Source organism: Parasteatoda tepidariorum, chromosome 4 (assembly GCF_043381705.1).
Source record: "Parasteatoda tepidariorum isolate YZ-2023 chromosome 4, CAS_Ptep_4.0, whole genome shotgun sequence".
In the NCBI taxonomy this organism is placed as follows: domain Eukaryota; kingdom Metazoa; phylum Arthropoda; class Arachnida; order Araneae; family Theridiidae; genus Parasteatoda; species Parasteatoda tepidariorum.
The window spans coordinates 26921783-26945505 of record NC_092207.1 but is presented as its reverse complement, the minus strand read 5'-3'; the positions used below and the strand labels follow the sequence as shown (position 1 = coordinate 26945505).

At 27.6% G+C, this 23723-nt stretch overlaps 1 protein-coding gene across 1 annotated transcript; it reads right to left on the bottom strand.

The window, feature by feature from the left end:
- Positions 1 to 580: 580 nt before the first annotated feature.
- On the bottom strand, positions 581 to 23641 carry LOC107451467 (DNA polymerase epsilon subunit 2). Its single transcript, XM_043050750.2, has 11 exons — positions 23426 to 23641; positions 23110 to 23337; positions 20669 to 20942; positions 18146 to 18202; positions 15300 to 15421; positions 12706 to 12847; positions 10488 to 10608; positions 9566 to 9680; positions 8401 to 8596; positions 6380 to 6556; positions 581 to 742 (listed from the first exon to the last, which is right to left on the bottom strand). Exons 1-11 carry the CDS (start codon positions 23485 to 23487, stop codon positions 647 to 649), a joined length of 1590 nt encoding a protein of 529 aa, XP_042906684.1. The 5' UTR covers positions 23488 to 23641; the 3' UTR covers positions 581 to 646.
- Between the last annotated feature and the right edge of the window lie 82 nt (positions 23642 to 23723).

The window sequence follows — 23723 nt, the reverse complement described above, 5'->3', positions numbered from 1 at the left end:
CATTTATTATTTTATTTTAAAGATAATTTGAAAGTTTTTTTCATCTATGAAAAATTGAAATGAAACTTAATTTCTTTTTGTATTTATTATTCATATTTTATTAACATTTGTAGGGCTATTTCTTTTAACCAACTAGCTGTTTAACAAATGGGCAAATTGGTAGAATGTTTCTCCCCAATACACTATTTCTCTATCTAATAACATAACCAGTTTTGCTATGCGGAGAAGACTGCAGGTTAAAGTACGACTTTTTACATGCCGCTCTGTCAGTGGGTTAAAGTGTACAATCATTATGACTAAGATGCAATCGCTCAAATCAAAACAATTTTCCAAAAGTAAAAATTTGAGTATACCATACACACTTTGGAGGAATAAATTTTTGGGTATAATTTTACAGTAAATTAGACACTAGTCTTAGAATAAATCAACGAATTTAAAAATAAAACTAGTTTATATAGATTTATAAAAACTTGTAAACTCATAACAATTCTTAAACAAGAAGAAATAATTGAAAACAGGAAATCCAAGACTAAACATCATAAATAAATGAGATACAATCAATAAAATTAAGCAAGAAAAATTTCAAAAGAACATTTTAATAAAATATATTTACATAAATATACAACAAAATAAATTAAAAATTTAATTAATTCATCGCTTCATCAGATATTTCACTGTCCTCTACTTCTTTAGAAGCTGGAAAATACACTTTGAAGGAATAATTTGAACGAGGCAAGGATCCCTTAAAAAAAAAAAAGAAGAAGAAGATTTAATAAAGTTAGAGGTAAATGAACATCATTGTGATCAAACTTGTAACTGAAAACATCATAAGATTTATGCTATCGTCAATCAGCCCAAGGAAGCTAAACATTCCTAACCTTTCATTTTAACTAAACATAATGTTGGAACAACTAAATTTTGAGGTGAATTTTTCTCCATTAGAGAAAGGCTTCAAAACAATGGGAAAAAAACTTACTTGAAAAAAAAATTTTAAAACAGAAACAATCCATATTAGCTCTTTTAAAACTATTTCAAGGTTTTAAACACAAGGAATGTTTGGGCTCAATTTTTCAAGAACAATGTTTTTAAGAATATTTTGTTTTAAGAAGTTTTCCTAAAATTTTAAAAACATTTTTACTGTGTTGTTTTACCCAGTCACTATAAAACAATATTATCACATTTAAATTTATAGATTTTTTATTCATTCCAATAAAACACCCATATTTTTGGTAAAATAATAAGTATAATTATTTCTAAAATAAATATTAATGACAATTATTACTACAAAAATATTATTTATACAATAAATGATAATTATTTCTATGACAGCTCTTTTTAATCTTCCAAGCAAAGCCCCTGTCAAAATAATGCCCTGCTATGGCTATATACTTCTTTTTTATTAAATAACATAGCACAAAAACTGGTTTTATGACTGGTTAATCAGTAGCTGAAAGCTTGGGAAAAGCCAGAATTAACGCTCAAATGGGTGGTGATTGACTAGCGATCACATAAACAATTAAATTCAATGCTTTTTTCACATAAACAATTAAATTCGATGTCTTCTTTTATAGAACTTACCTCAAAATTAAAAGATACATTTTTTTTCTACAAACCGATTTATTTTAATTATTTATAAATAACTCTAAAAAGACTGATTACTAAATAAATGACTAAATTATTAAGTTTAAAAGCTACACCACTATCAAGGAATTATTTGGTGATTGAAAAAGTTGATGTATTTACTATTAGTTAAAGAAGATGTTAATTTATGTATTTCCAATTGTTCGTATTTTATTCGAGAGTGATACAGACCAGCAATTATTCATTAAACACCATAAATTACTTAAATAAAGAATCAAATTATGATTAACAACAAAAATCTTTTATTTCAGAAATATATGGAACTCCAAATTAAAGAGAAATGTTCTTATTTATGTACATATTAATTAATAAAATACTACATTTGGAAAATGGCCTGGAGAACAGGGCTGCAAAGACTAAGCATCACAAGGCACCTCCGTTCACCATGAAATCAAAAATGCATAGCATAGTTTTCGCCAAGGAAAGTTAAGGAATCCACGTATTTTCTATTAATTGTTTTTATTTATTGCCAAGGCTCTTTTTCTGACCCTTATGCATTCAAATGTGTTGAAAAGGAAGTTTGAGAAATAATAGCCAATTTTAATGAAGTCAAAACATTAGCAAACATATAACAGTATTTTGAATTCTATGCTAATATGTTAAGCAGATGTAGAGGGAATCTCTGAAAATAGATTTTATTCCGCACTCAATTCAAGGTTGTGGTATTAAATATTATATTAATGATTTTTATTTATTGAGAAAGGATTAAATAAGATAATTATTTTGTTTTTAAATGTTAGGAAATAAGCTATGCATACTTCAGCATAACAACCGCATTAAAATTATTAAAACAATATTAAAACATTCAGCAAAATTAATATTCAAAGGGACATTATGATTTATATTTTAAAGACTTATAAAACCCAAATCATTATATGTGATTACACATCAAAAACTATCCATTGTAAAACTGTCCATCAAAAACTATCCACTGCAGCAAGTTACACAGGTCTTGAAACGTGATTTCATACTTGAAATAAGGCAGTTTATCATTTCCTGTGGCAATTGGTCTCACTCGTTCAGCATTGCTCTTTTCATTCTCGGAGGAGATAACGAGTTACAGTTGCCCTCCCCAGAGCATCCCAGACATGCTCTATAGGGATGAGGTCTGGAGATCTGGCTGGCCAAACTATTTTGGAATTTTTTTTTATATATCTGTCGCTGAACAGCCGACCCAATTTTTTGGGTTTACGACTACTAATGATCAACTCCGTAGCTTTGTTTTTGAACCAATCCAGAAGACAAAGAAACTCCTGGATCAGTACCCCCAGAGGTATTGATTTGTTATGGGAACATGGAGGACTTTGCAACTCGACAGATGAAACGTGCATCAGTCACCATTTACTACACAGGGAGTCTTCGGCCGGTGGGGATCGAACCCACGAACTCTTGAACATGAGCCCAGCGCCCTACCAACCAGGCTATCATGGCCTTTGGCCAATCTATTTGGCGAATATCCTCAATCTCAAGAAATTCGACGGCCAGAAGAGCTCCGTGTGGCCTCGCGTTATAGTCCATTAAAATGAACTCAGGGCCAATAGTTACAAACAAGATTAACAGATCCTATATCTAGCTTTGTTATCATGTAATTTATAATGTATGCCCAAAGTACAAAATTAGGCAATAATGCATGACACCAAAGTTTGTGAATTGGAAATTATATAGATGAGATGAAGTTTGAATCAANGTACCCCCAGAGATATTGATTTGTTTTGGGAACATGGAGGACTTTGCGACTCGACAGATTAAACGTGCACCAGTCACCATTTACTACACAGGGAGTCTTCGGCCGGCGGGGATCGAACCCTCCAACTCTTGGACATGAGTCCAGCGCCCTACCGACCAGGCTATCATGGCCTTTGGCCTATCTATTTGGAGAATATCCTCACTCTCTAGAAATTCAACGACCAGAAGAGATCTATGTGGCCCCACGTTATCGCCCATTAAAATTAACTCAGGACCAATAGTTACAAACAAGATTAACAGATCCTATATCTAGCTTTGTTATCTTGTCATTTATAATCTATGCCCCAAGTACAAAATTAGGCAATAATGCATGACATCAAAGTTTGTGAATTGGAAATTATATAGATAACATAAAGTTTGAGTCAAAGTGAGAAACTAACTCTACATATATGTTTGGCACATCAGATGAACTGAGATTTAGATTCCTAAAATATTATTAGATTAATATCAAACAATAGGATTTAAAATTATACAATTAACAGAAACAATCAAAAAGACAAATTTAAAAGCAAAAGTACATTATGCATAAAAATTAGGTACAAAGTGTGTAAGTATTATAAGCTACTTTATATACAAGTTTCATTAGATTCAAGGAAACTAGATGCTTGGCATCTAGATATTAAATTAGAAGCTTTCAATTTTAAAATAAAGTGATGTGATAATTTTATCGAAAGAATTTGAACATTTTTAAAACTTTTATTTAACTGCTGTATTATTTCATTTCTAATATAGCTCAGGAATTTCTGAAAAATTTGAAAGCTGTGAGGGTTTGACTTATTGGAATCTGAATAATTCTGCATTAATACCACCAACATAAATACTTCTCCGTTAATCGAGCAGTAGCACTGGATTGTTAAACATCATGAAACTGAACATACAAAATACACGAAATAAGTCAGGCTATTGTCATAATTCTTCGCATATGCAATTACTTGTAGTTTAAAATTTACATTATACAATTTATTTTTATCACTTATTTTTCTTCTTAAAATAACAACGAATGCAGAAAAAAAAGTTAAATTTTTTAGCTTACGAATTAAGACAGTTCTTAATGTTAACATCTGATTTACATCACATTAGTTGAACTGCTTAAGATCTCAATCTAGACAAAGTTAAAAAGCTTGAAAAGGAAATAGAAAGTTACCCACAAAGATAGAGTGCCTTTTTTTAAATTTATTTATTTATTTTACCCTTGCTTACGTAGGAATTTTGAATTTTTTGTAAATTTTCAAAGAAAAGTGAACTCTTGGTTGATAAACTTGCACTTAAGATTCGAAATATAGGGTACTAAAATTTTATTCAACAATTGAACTGTTTTATAAACTAAAATTATTTCAATTCATTTACATGAAAATTCTTAGGTAAATAAAAATTGTGCATAAAAATTGTTCATTTAGCTATCTAAAAATTTCATTGTAAAATAAATTATCATGTTTGAAAAGTGAATTAATGTTTGATGTCAAGGAAGGGAAGCACTTTATCGAATTTAAATATTTTTAAAGAATTTATTTTTAATATTTATCAAAACCATCTCAAAATGTGTAGTGTTATCTTAGACAAAAAAAAGTTTTAAACACATTATATCAATTTAAAACACATACTGCATATTTTATAAAAACATAAGATTACACTTCAATTCATACATTTTCCCACTCAATAATTAAAAAAATTTCTATTTTCAATTATCAGCATATCGTAAACTAACAGATCACTAAAACATCAACCCAAAAAAACATATTAAGAGACATTTTGAAAATACTCAATACTCTGCATTTAAATTTTCACTTGTTTGTTATAAGCATAAAAAATTATGTTCAAACAAAGTATTCTTAAATCAAGAAACATGATTTGTCAATAGCTATTTGTCACTCTAGAAAATCATTTTAAAGTTGACTTTAATGTATGTATATGTTCCATAAGGAGTGCTTTTAATTAGGATATCTTCGAATTATCATCAAAAAAGGCATAAAAGAGTATGAAATTTAGGAATCGCAAATTAATATTTAACAGAGTGAGAAGCCAAATCTTTCAACAAAAAATAAGCACCTTTTAAGTACTCAAAAAATCTTTTTAAGCACTATATACATTAACAAAATGCAAAATATTTTCAAAGACTTTAGATGATCATGAGAAAAGAACTAGTTTCTGACAAAGAACTCTTTTCTTGATTATATTGGCCGTTATAAAATGATGGAGAGATTTTTCGGTTTGATATCAGAGGGTGGAAAATGAAGTCTGAAATTGACAATATCTTGAAAAATGCAGCACAGTTGCACATGAGAAGGCAATAATTTCACCAAACCCAGCTCAGTAGACGCACATATGGACTCACAAGTATTTCATCAAACACGTAAAATGTTTGGCGCTTTCATACGCTATGGACTGACGGTACGCCGAAATGTATTGTGAAAATGTTGAATAGAACAATGTGAAAGGCACGTTTTTGCATAATACGTGGTGAAAATCGATATGGTAACGAAAAAAATTCTAATTTTTGAAAAAGGAAAACTAAGCACTTTTTAAAAACAACCAATGAAAAAAGCACCTTTAAGGGCTTTTAAATAACGAAAATCGAAAATAAGCACCTTTTAAAAACGCTAGGCACCATGTTTAAGAAAGAAAGAAAAAAAAATGTTAGTAAAATCTGTTAGTAAAATCACTAATGAGAAAGGCAAGAGCAAAAATATCAAAGCCAATTTGATTAAAACTCCAATACTCACTGTTCAACTCCTACTTCATATGGAAATTAAACAGGTTTTGAAGCTTTCAGTTCCCTCTTTCACAGTAATGATTTTGATGGCATTTTTGTTTTTATCATTGCTTAAATATTAATATGTTACCCCTAAAGTGCATTTTTTTCAACTTTAGTTTTGTCAAAGCTTCTAAAAATATACATCAAGCTTGATTATTACGGAACAACCTCTATTTACAATGTAAGTAAGGTATGAAAAGTAAGGAAAGTACTCAAGGTATAAAAAGAAAACTGACTTACTGGATTAAAAAATATACTGCTGGTACTTTTAACTGTGTATGGATCATATTTATCAGCACAAACAACCACATCCGGTAGAGGATATAACCAAAGAGAATGATCATATTCCCAGTAAATAGGAGCAACATTATTTGGAAGAGGCATAAGATGTGCATTTGCAATAACAGTCTTCACAAACTAAAATTTTTTTTTTAAAAAAAGGCAAAAATTATTGTTAAATATAAATTTCATAAAAATTAATAATGAAGATACAAAAATCAATAAAATTTATTTCTCAAGTTCATGTTGCAACAAAATAATACTATTATCATAAACATACATTCCCCATAAAATATCTAACCTACAGGTTACAGATTAGGCAGGGTCTAACCAGGTAAAAACAAGTATTTCTATAATAAATATTAAGAAAATAATTTATTTTCTAATTGAAATGTGCATTACTAACTAATACAGTGCCTCTCATATACAAGAAATATATATGAATTTAAAAATCAATGACCAAATAATTTTGTATTTATTAGTATTTGAGACTTATCATATGCGGATAAAGTTAATTTATCAGTTTTAAGAGCAAATATTACAAATAAAAGTTTAAACAGGCTCTTCTGCATTGCTACAGTTGCCCATCCCTTGAGATTGAGATATTATATTCAACTTTTCAGGGATTTGGACTGACCTTTCACTTAGGAGGCTTAACATAGATTCTACACTAAGTTCTTTACTGGTACTACGATTTTTCTTGTCTTACAAATTTTAATTTATGAGGTGACGAAGTGAGAATTACTGTCTTTCCTAGTTGCTTACTCTGCTTCTCAATTTTTAGGCCTTTTTGTATAAAATGCCTGATTTCCATTTGGGACATTAATAAAGAAAACTTGTTACTTTAAGTTAACCAGTCATTTTCACCAAAAGTGCTTCAAATAGATAAGATCGGGTACAACCCAGACTGACCAAGTGCAGGTTTTATCTAATAATGACATTTAACAAAAGAAAGAAAGTCTTAATTATGATGAAAACTAGTTTTAATAATTTAGAATAATAATGAAACAAGTGTGATAAAATGTTGAAATCACCTGGAAAAATTTCAAACTACTAAAAATTACAGTATAAATTGAGTGAAGCAAAATAAATAGCCTACACTATCATTCATCAATATCCAAACAACATGGAGCTTCTCTACAACAAGTTTCAAGTGGTTTTTGAAAAAAGGCAGCTGTAACCTAGTTAAAAGTGTTGTATTCCAGTTTTTTTCTAACTCTCACCCAAATTAAAATTCGATAAATAATAATTATTGGTTTTATTAGTTGAAACCACAGCTTATAAACTAACAAATGAAAAGGTTTAAAATAGCAATACAAATAATTTGCTATTTTATAGAAAATTTTTAAGATAAATAATATTATAATTAGCGGAAAATATTTGTGGCATGTAAAAAGAACAAACACGACCAAAGTATTGTGTCAATACCTTCAAAATTTACACACACACACATATATATATTTCAACATGTTCCTTAAAACACAAATTAACTGCATTTTACTTATTTATTATTCACATAAAATAAAAAAGGGTGGCACTACTACTTAAAAACAAATAATGAAATAAAACAAATAAAATAATAAAATAATTAATAAATAATAATTGATTAATAAAATAATTAACAATTCTGATTTATTCCTTTCAAAGAGGTAATTATATTAATTAACTTTAGAATAATTTAAAAACAAATAAAGATAAAATAACTGAAATATTACATATTTCAGAGAAACATGAAACATAAATAGTATTCATACTCTATAACTTATATACCACTTTTAAAAGCTGATTCTACTTCATTAGATAATTCATAATTTGTAGTACATAAAGTTAGGAAATTTCTAGTAACATTTAGGATTATTGAGGACTTTTTTGCACAACCATACACTGTTGTAATGATTAGTATATAACAAAAATTAAATTTATAGAAACAGTATAACCCTTAATTTTACTAACCAAAAAAAAAGTATCAAGAAGCATTTTACCAAATTTGGAATATCAACTTTTTCTTCGTGTTCCCAGGGAGTATATATACTATTTCGGCATAACTTAGATATTATGTCTTCCCGAAAGATAACAATATCTTGAGAACAATACTGTATTCGACATGGATTTGAAGTAAAAATTGCTTTTGGAACCTTTTTCATGAAGTCACCAAGAAACGTATCAGGTATTGGAGGCCTGATAAAAAATAAAAATAACATTGTTGAAAGGCAAAAAACATATTAAACATAAAAATAAAATAATCTTATAGTTAGACAAATGATATAAACTTATATAACACATGTAATAGCAAAATATGTAATAACATAACAATTGTAATTTTGTCACTTGTTCATTTTTTAAATACAAAACTAGTTTCTTTAAACATTGCTCAATATACTAGATTGCAATTTGCATTGCTCAATTATGGAGCAATGTAAATACTACTTAATAGAATTTATACAATATACACAAAAATATTTTTCATATAAAGAAGTAATCAAATGATAAATATATTATTCTGCCCCTTCATTTATAGAAAAAAAAAACTTGGAATTTTCAATATGACATATTTTAACAAAAATTTTACAAAATTCTCTCCATTTTCCATTTTATTTAAAAATTGTATAGTTACATTTAATATTATATGAGATAGTAAAAACTTAAATATACCTTCACTTCATTACAAATAATTAAAAACAATATTTAAAATAAATGGGAGCATAAAAAAACTAACTACCAAATAAATTTTAAAAAAAAATAAATTCGAAAAAATTTTTTTCCACGCCCGATTACAAAATCATGACAAATTGTTAATAATTGATTAATTGTTAAATCATGAAGTAATTACAATTAAAGGAGATAATTTGGTATTATGATACATTTATTATGCATTTAGAAATGGTACATGCAGAAATTGTACACACAACTTAATAACCCAACATTTAATAAAATTTTTAAGATAATCAAATTACTTCAACCTCAATCCATACAATAATTTCACAAAAAAACATACATTAGTGTAATTAAAAAAAATGTGAAAAATAACAGTTGAAACGTAAACAAATTTATAAAAATAAAAAGTTAAGCAAAAAAATTATGAACGCAGACAGAATGTTAACAATAAGTTCAAAAAATATAGCTCAAATAATCTATGTGTACAATAACCTTGGTAATATGTAAGGTAGACCAGGATCGTTAGGACCAGGAACAAATATAAACTGTGAGTTTTCAATCAAGGTAGGATATTCACTGATTAAGCTACCAAGCTGAGAAAAACAATCTGAAAAAAGAAAGAGTGATAAGAATATGCTAAAATAAAATAATACATAACTACCAACATTTTACAATAAAACTTAGAGTTTTCCATATTACTAAATTAGTATTAAAAATCTATATAAGAAATTTTTCAAATTAAAGACATCTTTTTTTTTAGGACAAATTTTTAATGTTTCAACAGTAATTGCATTTATGTAAGTAATAAAAGTATTTTCAATTAGAAATATATAAAAAAAATTTATAATATGTACCTTTTTTTAATATATTATATATGTATATTATAATAATGATATATTATAATAATATATAATAATACATTATAATAATGAAATACAAATAAAATGAAAGCAATTTAAAACCAACAACATATAAATTACAAATAAATAAAATAGATATAGCTTTGGCAATAAAAACATGTTTTGGCTATTCTTAAAAATAAAAATGAGTTGCTTAGAAAACTTTTGTTTCACTGCATATTTATTTTCAGCTTGAAAAAACTTTTTTTATTAGTTAAATAGTTATTTTAACATAGTTTAGTTTTTTTAAAAAGGAAATTTCACTTTTTTTTGTAATCATCATATTAAACATAACACAGCAGAATTCTAAAAAAATTCTTAGAATTTCTTAAAATTTTTATAAAAAGTACAATTATGAATATTTTTTTAAGAGTTTTAGAAAAGTTCGTGAAAACTAGGAAGTCTCTTGAATAGATAACAGTATGCAACTTTAAAATATATAGGTGTTAAATATATTAATTACAATTAGAAACTTTAATGTAAATACTTATGACAATCCAAAACAGCATTCATACCTTCAAAAACTTTGCTTTGAGAACCAACTATAGGTAATGATAAAAAGTTTCCTATAAGAACAAAACAAGTTGGCGGCATTTGAGAATAGCCTGCAAACAGAACTTGTAATTTTTGCATAACCTAACAAAAAATTACAGATAAATTAGCACTTGAAAAATAAAACATACAAAAAATCAGCAAGTCCAATCAATGAGAAAAAAATGAAATAAAAAAATTCCATAATTCTTAAATTTAAAACAAATTTTTTGCTTACAGCTGGTATAAATGGGCCAAAATAACAGACTTTAGCATGCAAAGTGCATAGATTCCAAAGAATAATTTGACTATCTAAATTTTACAGACATAGAAATAAATTTTAAGAAAAAGAATGCATATCATGATCAAAAAGAAAAAAAAAGGATTAATATTTTTATTTTAAATAAAATTAGTTTTATAAGTTTTATTCATTACACTTTAGTACAACTACAGTTGAGTCCCGATTATCCGAGTAAATGTGGACCAGGAATAACTCGGATAACCTAAAATCTTGGTTAAAGAGGAGAGTATAAAAAAGAAAAGAAAAAAGAGTAGGTACAAATTTAATATATTTCACAAATATAAAATTTATATGAGTACACCACATACAATTCATATTATAATTAAAAGGCTTACTTAAAATCACTTAAAGAGCATACTTTAAGAGAATTAAAGAGTTTTTACTTAAAAAAAGTCCTAGATCCGTTTTTTGTTTTACATTACTTTGGCGCTTTTCTGCAGCTGATGTTTCGCATTTTTTTAGGAATAACAGGAAGGCTGGTGTAGACTCTTCTTGTTGTTCTATATATTCAATAGAACTTTCGATAGCTTTCAGTTCATCTGTTTGAGAGATTTTTATATGTTGTCATCAGATCAAGGTGTTGGATTTTGTTTTCCTGAGTGTTTAGAACAGCAGTTTCCAACTGGCGGCCCGGGGGCTGCATCAGGCCGGCGATGCCATTTTTTGTGGCCTGCGGACTAGTTGTAATTTTTTTGCGGACAATTTTCGTAAAAAATATATATATGTTTAAAATACTTTTCTCGTTCTTGTTTTCTATAAAACCTAATTTCTAAATAAAATTAGGTTTCTATAAAACCTAATTTCTTCGTTTCTGTGAAATTTAACATACCAACGGTGCAAAAAAAAAAAAAATTTCTCGCGTTTTGCATTTAAGAAAACATTTATTCAAATGCAAAAATAAGCGCGTATGTTGCTCTTCTTTATTTCATTTTTTTTATTTTGTGAACATAATTCAGCATGTGTGCATCAGAAATTTTCTCAAAGAAATTCTCTGATTTAGCTTTTTGAAACCACTCATTTTGGACGAAAATATTTACACACACATTTGTAAATTTTTAATTTAAGATGTAAATATCTATTTTCTGATGGATGTAGCAGACAAACCTCAATTTTTTGATTAAACATTTTGTGTGGTACTATGTAAGTTTCAATATCAATCTTTTTGAAGTTTTATATCTTAACAATTAGATATCTGTTGCACATTAATTGTTTAATGCATAGGTGCACATTAAAGTTATTGCAGCCCGAATTTTTATCGTTTATTTAATATTTTTTTAAATATTATTAGCAACAATTAAGTATTTTTAAAAATCTTCTTCTTATTTTAATTTGTAATTCAATACTTTTGTTTTGTACAACTTAAAATAGGAAAAATCTATGGTAAAAATCTGACAGTAATATTTAATGTTCCTTCAAACATAAAGGCATTCTACAAAAAATTTTGATAAAGTTGCGGTCCGCCATTTGATTTGTGTTTTTAATTGTGGCCCCTGGCCTCATACAAGTTGGAAACCCCTGGCTTAGAAGATAAAAAAATTTTGCGATAGTTTAAAAAATAAACCAGAATAAAAAAATCCTTGAAATATTTGATAGCTCGGTTAAAGACGAAGCTTGTATAATTGGGGTTCAGATAATCGGGACTCTATTGTATATAATAATATTGTTCAATGCTTTATGTAAATCATAATTTGCAAAATATAAATGCAAAATATAAATCTGCTAACGAGCAATAGAAATATCATTATGCGATTCAGTTATAATTTAAATAAGAGCGAAACATAACAGCCAGTAGGTTTCATGAATAACAGGGTTAAATTAATATAATACTAAAAGACAGATTTTACTTCTTTTGAAAATCAAATTTCAAAAACTGAAATTTTAGAATAGTTTAACTTACTTACCTTGAATTGATCCAACCAAATGTCAGATAAAAATACAAACATAGCATTGCTATTTTCTTCTTCAATTTCTCTAAGCTTTATAGAAAGTCTATGTGAATTTATTGTTGGGCATGGAGTCGCACAAAAATTAGGAAAATATGATCTAAAAGTAACATTTACTTTTTTAGAATAATACAAAACAATATTATGGTTTAAGCTTAACAATATTATGGTATTAAGCTTATATTTTTGATTTACATGAAGTTAAAGCCAATTACATTCACTTTTAACAAAACTTATATTTCAGTTAAGCCTAGATAAAAACTATGTATTGGTCAATATTGCTTAAAATTTGTAAATACGTTTTTTTAAATAGTCCTTAAAATGAATAGGGATTGATGCGCTTTGAATGACAAATAGTACAATACAGTACATATAGTACAATACGGTGAATGAATCAGATTCTGTCAGACCAATAAGTCAGTGTTTGCCTTCTTTCATGTCTTGTATGACTCTCATTGTGAGTTTTTTTTTCCAGATGTTGTTCTATTAACAGTAGCTGGGCCCCCTTTTCAATCCTTCTTCAACTGCCAAGTTTGAAAAAGAAAAATGCGGAAAAACACTACAATGCCAACATCTCGCAATTTAATGCACAATCAAATATTTAGGTTTAATATTTGAAAAAGTTAAATAAAAAAGGTGATTTAAAAATCTTTAAATAAAAAAAAATTAAACTATTATTTAAAGCCCAAATCAATCAAATTACATTTTTATAATTTTAGATAAAATAAGATATAACAACTATATTATATAATGATTATACAACTATTAGAATAAGAATTCAAACAAAATGTTTTTTATTAATAAAAAGAGAAATCAAAAATCATGTTGTAAAGCAGTTAAATACTACAATTCCAAAGGAAAGTTGCACAATACAGCAGAAATTCCATTAGAAAATTGAAACTTATAGAAAATTTTAAAGAAAACAATAAAAGTAATGAAAAATATTAAAAAAAAGACATTCTCTTCTTCATTATTGTTTTTTATTAACTTGTTGGAAAAAGAATATTAGTGTGTTTTGCTTTATACAAATTTATCACAACCTCAATTTAAAATTCCAAAATTAGAAATAAAAGAATAAGTATGAATAAAAAATCTAATTGCTGCACATTCAGAGGTTTTTAGTATAGAAAGCTTAAGCTAAATCATTTATGCTAGTTTCGACCACAGAAACTCTAACTGAATCATATCTATTGAAATTTCTTGAGTAACTGTAATAAAAGGAAATACTGTTTAAAAGAAATCATTTTCATAAGCAAATATACTTTTTTTTTTAATTTCCAATGGCAAGGCATATTACATTTATAAAAACAAGCCACTGCGAAACAATGAGCAAGCAATTACAAATATTGACCGAAGTTATTAAAGCCTCAGGCGTTCTCTAGCTCTCCAATACAGGGCGGTCTTGGAGTCGGCAGAGTCACGAAGTGCCCCGCATCGACGCAGGTGAGCTCTATTCAGAGGTTCTCCCAATCGCATAATGAACAAAGAGGGGAGTCAAAAATATCGATTTCACAGAGATGTTCACTCAGGCAGCCATGTCAAATATACTTGTAAACATAAATACCACAATAATATGAGCTATATTCCTCATCATTTTATTTCCTTTAGCACTAATAATGCTGATATTTCTGGGTTCATTAAAGCTCACTTATTGTTGGTTTGATAACATCATGACCATTATCTGTGTCACTTATCCATTTAATCATCAATATTTATTTTACGGTTAGCATTTTGCCTGTTATTCAACATCTAATTATGCCACTCTTATATTTAATTTTATATTTAGTAGCCGGATGTTGCAATTGTAAAATAATCATTGCCTACTATTCAACATCTAATTATGCCACTCTTATATTTAACTTTATATTTAGTAGCCGAACTTTGTATTTGTAAAATAATCATTGCCTATTATGCCACTCTTATATTTAACTTTATGGGGTGTAGTGTAACAGACCTTCTCGTGGTGCACCCTGGATAACGCTAAATGTGTTACAGCCTTCATCTTTATCTTAAGCCCTCCAGGAGGCCCGCAATTCTTCTAGTTTCAAGACGCTCTCCGCCCCTGGAGATATTTCTTTGTTATATTGGACTGCAAGACTTCTCATGCTCGAGAGAGCAAATGATGGATGTAATTAAAAAAAATAAATATTTAACTTTATATTTAGTAGCCAGACTTTGCAATTGTAAAATAATGATTGCCTATTATTCAACATCTAATTATGCCACTCTTATATTTAACTTTATATTTAGTAACCGGACTTTGCAATTGTAAAATAATCATTGCCTATCATTTAACATCGAATTATGCCACTCNGTGACCCATATGTTATTAGCTCCTTAAAATTAACTTTACATTTAGTAGCCGGACTTTGCAAATGTAAAATAATTATGCAAGGATAAAAATTAACAGGATGTCTATGTAGCATTGTTTGCTTCTTATAAGGTACTAATTTCGTGGTGTCGAAAAAGGGCAACCCTAAACCCTTATAAACTCATACGCAAGTTTTATTCAGACATTAATTTTAAATGATTAAATTATACATCTTACTTACAAAGTCTCTTCAGCAGGTTCAGGAGGAGGAAAACCCATTGCAGTCACATGGAAAACTTTATCGTCACTGAAACCTTCAACTAGAACAATATTGTTTTCTGTAAAAAGGCCTCCTTTATATACCTAATATGTCATCAGGAAATATAATAAATTGTATAATATGCCATGTAAATAAATTTAACAATACTGAGGTATTTGGAATAAGAAAGGATCCATTAAACAATTTTCCATACTTTTACAGATTACAAAATTTTCTGTAAAACTGAAACAAGGGATCTTTTGTAATTCATTTCAACTTAATACAAAAAGCAACTGAAATTTATATGCTTCTGTTCACAGTTTAGAATACTTAGTAATAGAAAAATATTGTTAGTTAAGTAAAGTAAGGAGGTTTAAACATAACAAATTTGGCTCTGTCAATGGACGTAACAAGAATGCCCCCTGTGACCAAGCTATGTTAGATGCTCCTGAGCAGTGCTTTTTTAGACACTATATATTATGTCTAACATTCAAACTAGACATTATAAATAATAACTAATTTATCAATTCAGCCATACCTTCAAATGAGAGTATTCACAACACTAAAAGAATTCCAGATATTATTTCAATGTAAGAGAATATATTTTTGCTGTACTTTAAATATAAGAGCACTAAACAAAATTACAAATATTTGATAACTTCCTAGTATTTCTTAAATTAAATATTTGAAAAGGGGATAAAATGTTGAAGGTTAAAAGAACAAACTCATAAAAAGTTGTTTAAAATTACAAACTGGCTCAAGTAAACATGAATAAATATTTCTCAATAATTCCTCGTGTTTAGATAAGTCAATAAATTAGAAACAATTTTGGTGAAATGGTTTTTAATTATACATTGACGGGTGAAAAACAAGTTTTAAAGCAAAGTTTGTCTCCAAAAAGTAATGAGCTAATAACAGCATTTTGAAAGCAGATTGTAATCATTACATTTAACAAAATAGTTGTAGCTAACTACACTTAAAGTACAGTCGGACCCCGATTTAACGAATTCATCGGGACCAGAAATTTTATTCGTTAAATCGGGGTCATTCGTAAAATCGGGGTTCAAAAAAAATTGTTTTTTGTACATATGTATTATTAAAAATTACAAGTTATAAACGACTATCTAAGATAAGAAAGGAATTTCCTGTTTGACTCATAGTCCACGCGACAACCCCCGAAAAATGACCTTGCAAGTGTAATATGTCTTATTGACTCTGTCCACCTACCCACGACGAATTTTGTTTTTCCCTGTTGTGGGCTTTTCTTTTGTTTGAGACGAATATGCACTTTTTCTATTTTATTCCTCCCAGGAAAGATTTTTTTCCCTTTAGAATCTGCCAATTACAAAAAAATGCAATATTTTTCTGATCAAAATTAATGAAAAATATTTTTTCCGGATGCTGAAATAATTCGTTAATTCGAGGTTAATTATTCGTTAATTAGGGGTTTTTTACTCTGTTTTTGCTGGGGTTGAAAAAAAATTCGTTAAATAGGGGTTCGTTAAATCGGGGTCCGACTGTAGTTATAGTTAACTACAAAAAAAATTTCTGACCACTGTAATACATAGTACACTTGTTTAATGGGAGTCTTTTTTAACAAAAAAAATTTAATTGAAGGTCACGATAAATTAAAGCTAACAAGACATTATATAAAACAAATTATTTATAAGACTTCAACAAGCCTTTAAACTTATGAGCACTTGGTCCACCATCTTTCATTGCCTCAGCAACATGCTTTCCTGTCAAACAAACTAGTGTTTATAAAGGAATTTTCTGTAAAAATTTACACAATTTGACTTAATGATTTGAGGGGTAATGGCAAAGTCAGGCACAGGTTCAACGGCTCTGGAGCCCTTTCTGAGAAACACGAAAAGTTTTATTCCCATACTTTGCAAGATAGTTGGAAACTCCTTTTCAAAATTGTTTTCACATTGACTTTATTATGAACATCTACTTTCACAAATATTCTAAAATGCTAACTTTGCCTTGTTTTATTATTTCTAATGAAAACCACACAAAATTAACGGGNTAATTTTGATCAGAAAAATATTGCATTTTTTTGTAATTGGCAGATTCTAAATGGAAAAAAATCTTTCCTGGGAGGAATAAAGTAGAAAAAGTGCATATTCATTTCAAACAAAAGAAACGCCCGCAACAGGGAAAAACAAAATTCGTCGTGGGTAGGTGGGCAGAGACAATAAGACATATTACACTTGCAAGGTCATTTTCCCGGGGTTTGTCACGTGGACTATGAGTCAAACAGGAAATTCCTTTCTTATCTTAGATAGTCGTTTATAACTAGTAATTTTTAATTATACATATGTACAAAAAACAATTTTTTTTTAACCCCGATTTTACGAATGACCCCGATTTAAAGAATAAAATTTCTGGTCCCGATGAATTCGTTAAATCGGGGTCCAACTGTGTGTATATATATATATATATATATAAAGGAATATTTAGTAATTTTTTAAAAAATATGAACTGAAAACGTTTTATTCCCAGCAAAGAATTTAATTACGCCCTCAACAATCTCGGGCCCAGGACAGTTGTTTTTACCTCTCTGCCTTTGAATACAGTTTTAATTAATGTAACTTCAGTCATTCTTTAAAAATCAAAAGGCTTTATCCTGAAGTTAAGAAATAAATTAAGAATCCTTGAAAGTTTTTTAATCTTACCTAATGCGAAGTTAATAAAATTTTAATAAAAGAAAACAATACACTTTAGAACTGCCAGTTCTCTAACATTTAATTAGACATAGTGACTTCAACTGAAAAAAAAACAGCTAATTTATTTTTATTTTTGTCAAGCATTTAACAAAAGGATACTGTTTTGCTTAAATTCAATGGTACAACTCCAGTTGGATCTTCAAGAAAGAACTGGCCCTAAAAACATAAAAATATTTAAATAGAGACAAAATATTTAAAAATATAACAAATTAATCACTATAAATCAAGTACTATAAATGATTAGAAGTGTGATACATTACAAAAATCGGCATGTTTATAGAAATACATACTAAATTTGATCCTATCTTGGAAAGAGATTATTCCATAAGACTGACTGATATAATTTTAGAATGAATTGCAAAATGAAGTTATAATAATTAAAAACATATTAACAATAAGGTTTATTCAATCTCAAACCTTTCCATTCAGATTATGTTCTTGATTTTATGTTTTCAAAAAATTGTATGAATTATTGACAAAAGACTTTCAAAATAAGTTAAGTGAAAGAAAAAAAAAAGATTCACACAATTGTTTTTGTAATTTACTTACATACAGGCACACATTAACGAGAAATTAATGTGTGCCTTTATGTAAGTAAATTACAAATTAATAATTTTAGAATAAATTGTAAAATATAAGTTATAATAATTAGAAACATATTAACAATAAATGGGCATAGTATTAACAATAAGGCTTATTCAATCTCAAACCTTTCCATTCAGATTATGGTCTTGATTTTATGTTTTCAAAAAATTGTATGAATTATTGACATGGGGAAAGACTTTCAAAATAAGTTAGGTGAAAGAAAAAAAATGATTCACACATTTGTTTTTGTAATTTACTTACAGGCACATATTAACGAGAAATTAATGTGTGCCACCTTTATGTAAGTAAATTACTAATTAATAATTTTAGAATAAACTGTAAAATGAAGTTATAATAATTAGAAACATATTAACAATAAATGGGCATAGTATTAACAATAAGGCTTATTCAATCTCAAACCTTTCCATTCAGATTATGTTCTTGATTTTATGTTTTCAAAAAATTGTATGAATTATTGACATGGGGAAAGACATTCAAAATAAGTTAGATAGGGAAAAAATGATTCACATATTTGCTTTTGTAATTTACTTACATAAAGAAGCACATTAACGAGAAATTTTTCAATGAGAAATTCTATTTCATATATAGATTTAATAAGCCTAAATCAAGGCACTAAAAAAACACCTCTTTCTAGTTTTAATATGCTTGAGACCCATGTGTTATTAGCTCCACATAACAAGTCCTTCTCTAACTTCTTATGTTCTAAAATTAATGAGAACCATTCATGCAAGGCAATCTTAAGGGATCATCTATTCACTAGTTGATTTGGGGTTTTATGTAAAGGTTTAAAGAGTGATTTGCAAAGCGGTCAAGTGCCTGAGAATCTTCCGACTCCAAAATACTAAGAAATGCCTGTCCAGTGCATAACAGTTAGAAGATTTAAGAAATAAGTTAAAGTAATAATGCATAATAATAAATAATAATAGTATATAATAATATGCATGATAATTATAGTATAACAATAAATGCTGACATATTTGCTTTTATATATCACCTTAATTTTAACTCCATGTTTATTGAAAATAGGAAAATCTATTTTAAAGCAGATTTAATTATAAAAATAAATTTTGAGAGGCAGGAAGTTAATTTTAAAATGACTTTCGTTACCATCAGGTTAAAGAAAGATCTTGAAAGGATACTGATCGATATGAAGCTAACAAAACCTACCGATATGAAACCTACAATTTAAACATTGCATAGGACAATTTTCTTTTCTTTTAATAGAAAAGTTTAGCATTAAGGAAAATAACAAGCACACTTTTCCAAATTTAAAACATCTACTAAACTTGAAATTTCTTCTGAATGCCATCTGTTTTATATTTGTTTAACTAAGCACTAACAAAAATTCAGAATAAATAGAATTTTCATTATGTCAAAAATAAAGAATTACACCAGATATCCTTTGCATAACATTGTTCACTTAAAAGAATAATAAATTACAAATATTTTTGTCAACTAACAATAATTTAAAAGTGTACTTTTCCAGGAGGCTTATCATATCATCAATAACCCTACATCTTTAGTTAAAATGTTTAGTCTTTAAAATTAATATTCTCAAGTACATGAAAGCTTTTTAACATCATCCCCACCCCTTTTTCACTAATCAGATGGAATCACTGGCATATTAAGTCTTCAAAACTCCCACTTTTTTTAACAGGCTGATTCAGTTTAATATTTTATTTATTTTATAATGCTAATTTGCAGTGTTTTACTTTATCTTTTTTTAACATTTGATAGTGTGCTGAAGATGATGCTCCAGTATAGCAATAAAACTTGTATAATATTGTTAACTATCTGCGAGTTTCAAAATTTGTTTTTGTCTTAGATAACTTACTAAGTTATCTAAAGAGTTATCTACGATAAAGTTACTCTAAATGCAACAAATAATAGTGAATTTCTCAAAGGACATGATAAATATAGATAGATAATTTTGAGACAATAAGAAAATTGTACTGATTAAAAAAAAAGAAAAACTTATAGAATCTTGCATCCTATTAAATTCATCAAATAATTCACCTCCTTAAGTTGAGTTAGCATTCCCAAAACAATTATATTATTTTCAGTACAGGACAATCCAAGAAGGTGTTCAACTGCTTTGAGAGTATAATTTTGGGACTGATTTGCACTGCTAACAATAGATTGAGCAGAGAAAAGTCGATGTCGAGCTGTTCTTTGGTGTACTGTTTTATAACGCTCAATCAGCATATCAGCTTTAGAGTCTGGATTTCCATGCAAAACAACTGGTTTCTTATGAAGGGTGCTCCATGTAAGAAATTTTTTTGAATCAATACTGAAAAACATACACATTAAGAAATAGTACAACAGTTATAAGGCATGGTAATTAACAAAGAAAAAATTTATAATATACCTACTTGTAATAACATAAAAGTATAATATATAGAAAAGAAAGTACATAAAAGTCTACGTAAATAAAAATTTTGACTTTCATATAAATGTTCTTCCCTTAAATCAACCAAAAAAAATAATAAAGAAATAAAATTCCATCGTTTTTTTTTTTTTTTTTTTTTNACGTCTTTATAAATTTGAATCATTGATATTTTCAAAACATGAAATTCTAAATAAATTATATGCAGCATAATTTAAATGAATAATTATGCATAAGTTTATTATACGATAATAATATACCAATAATATACCATGATAAGTTTATCACATTTATTATTTTATCAGAAAAAATATTTACAAATGAAAGAGATGTCAAGTAGAAATTAGAGTTCTAATATTTCTAAATAAAACATATAAAAAATTTTTATACATAAATGTGATCAATAATTTCTTGAAACTTTTGGACCTGGGATTTCCGGAAACTTCCGGATCGCGTTTACTGAAAAGTCCGGAAATTCAGATTTTTTCTGGAGCACAATCATCTCTGTATAAATGTTCTTCCCTTAAATGAACCAAAAAAAAATTATAATAATAAATAAAATTCCATTGTTCTTGTTTTTTTTTAGTTTGTTTCGGAAAGATGGAAGGCAATGTACCATTATATTGCACAAAAATAGATGGTCAATTTGTATAATCATTTTAAAAACAATAAAATACATAACTGTTAAAAAAAAATTAAGAAATTGTTACTGTTATGACAACATTTGTTACAATTTAAAGAGATTAATAAAACTCGGAAAATATAGTTTTTAAAAAATACACATAGGTCAACCTCAGTGAAATGAATCGCATTATATGATATTTAAAATAGAATTTCGGTGCAAATGTCATAAAGCATCACATTAATTTAAAATCATTTATAGTCAGACATAATATATCCTATCTCCTTCTTTTAACTTAATTATTTTTTGGATGCTTCCTTATTACTACCTGCTCATGCCAACTGAAAGAAGGAACTGCTGTTGTACTCAGAATAAAATGTTTAAAAAATACATAAATATAGGCTTTCAAAAGGTGAAAGCTAAGAATTTGCTTCATTCTTTTTAGTTTCTAGTTGCTATTGCTCAAGTGCTGATATGTAAATCTTCTTGAACTAATATCAAAAACAATAATTATTTTTTCAAGACATCGCATAAATTTAAATTAATGTTGTTAAATTATGTTACATATATTTCAGAGGCACAATTTTTTTTATATAGAATTATTAGAAACTACCTATTACTTATTGATATTATTCTGTTTCCAGTATCGCAAAAACCTATGAAGATATTACTATATCAGTATATATTCCACCCAACTAAAATCAAGATGCAAATGAATTCATCTGGTTGTTTTACTTGGAGTAATTTAAAGAAAAATACATAGATGGGATGGTTACATGTTTAGCTTTTAGAATTTATCGCTTTCTGGGATTTTTTTTTTCTCCAGTTTCTAGTGGGCCACTAGCTGGAACTCACCAAAACTTTGTGAATTACTCTGCCAAAAGTATTGATATGGCAATCTTTCAAAATCCATTACTACAGTACCTGTATTAATACATTATCACTGCATCTAAATTAATGTGCAACATAATTATTATCATAATGCTAACAGCATGTATTACCCCTATTAATAAAATGTCATTGGCATCAACAATAGGTGATTCTTTACAGCCCCTGGAAGGGGAATAGCGTCAAATTTTTTACAAGCGTAACATTGGGGTGTGATATCATTTTTTTTCCAGATTTTATTCATATAAATAATTAATTTCAATAACTATATTTCATTTCTTCCTTTAATCACTTGTTAAATTAATATACCTATTTTTTTCCCCAGCACTAATAGAAAACATCAAATAAGTTTTATTCCTTCCCCCCCCCAAAAAAAAACACATAAAAGTTAATTTTTGTAATAATCAAAATAATTTTGTAACAATCAAAAATCTTATATTCTCTTATAAAAAATATTGAATGTAAAAATCCCTTAATATATATATTAAATCATTTACTCCCACGAATGGGAGACACACTTACGAATTTAATAAATAAAAGTATGAATAATTGCAAACTTACTTATAAGTGAATCGTATCAAGGAAAATGCATCAAAAATTTTCAATAAGTCTCCATCGTTGTTTGAAGTACAATCAAGATTTTGAAAGGCTTCTTCTAAATGAGATTTTTCAATCAATGAACAAGTTAGATTTTGTGAATTTATTTGATCTATTATGCTTTGGATTACTTCATCTATCTGAGATTCGTTAATGTTTTCTAGTTGTTCATGAATATATTTCAAAGCTTCGCTATAGGGAAAAATAAGATACAAGTATAATAATAAAATATAATAATTTGCCCATGTCAATAAAGAGAACACACTTTAAAGAGACTAACCTTCGAAGCGTAAAACCATACATACTGAAAGTAGAGATAATTTTAGCTTTAAAAGAATTCATCCTGTTTTAAATATTAAATCAACGTTTAAAATTTATTATATATAATCAAACTAAAACTAAAAATTGCTAAACAACACGATAACTAAAACAATTATAAAATAGACTTTAAAATAAACAAAACAGACGAATTTTGGCGCGGCCGACTTTTTGCAGTTTACAGTTAACAAAAAAAAAGTAGTTTGCTTATTAAAAATTTATTGTTTTCATTCGATACATATTTTTTGAATTTTAGATAA

What these genes read in the sequence shown, in the direction of transcription:
- LOC107451467 (XM_043050750.2), bottom strand. Translation starts at nt 23,487, where the DNA reads ATGAATTCTTTTAAAGCTAAAATTATCTCTACTTTCAGTATGTATGGT. An exon ending in GAACCTGCTGAAGAGACTTT is followed by an intron (nt 12,848 to 15,299) that starts GTAAGTAAGATG and finishes TGTTACTTTTAG; the next exon opens with ATCATATTTTCCTAATTTTT. An exon ending in AAGTTGATATTCCAAATTTG is followed by an intron (nt 6,557 to 8,400) that starts GTAAAATGCTTC and finishes AAAAAATTTTAG; the next exon opens with TTTGTGAAGACTGTTATTGC.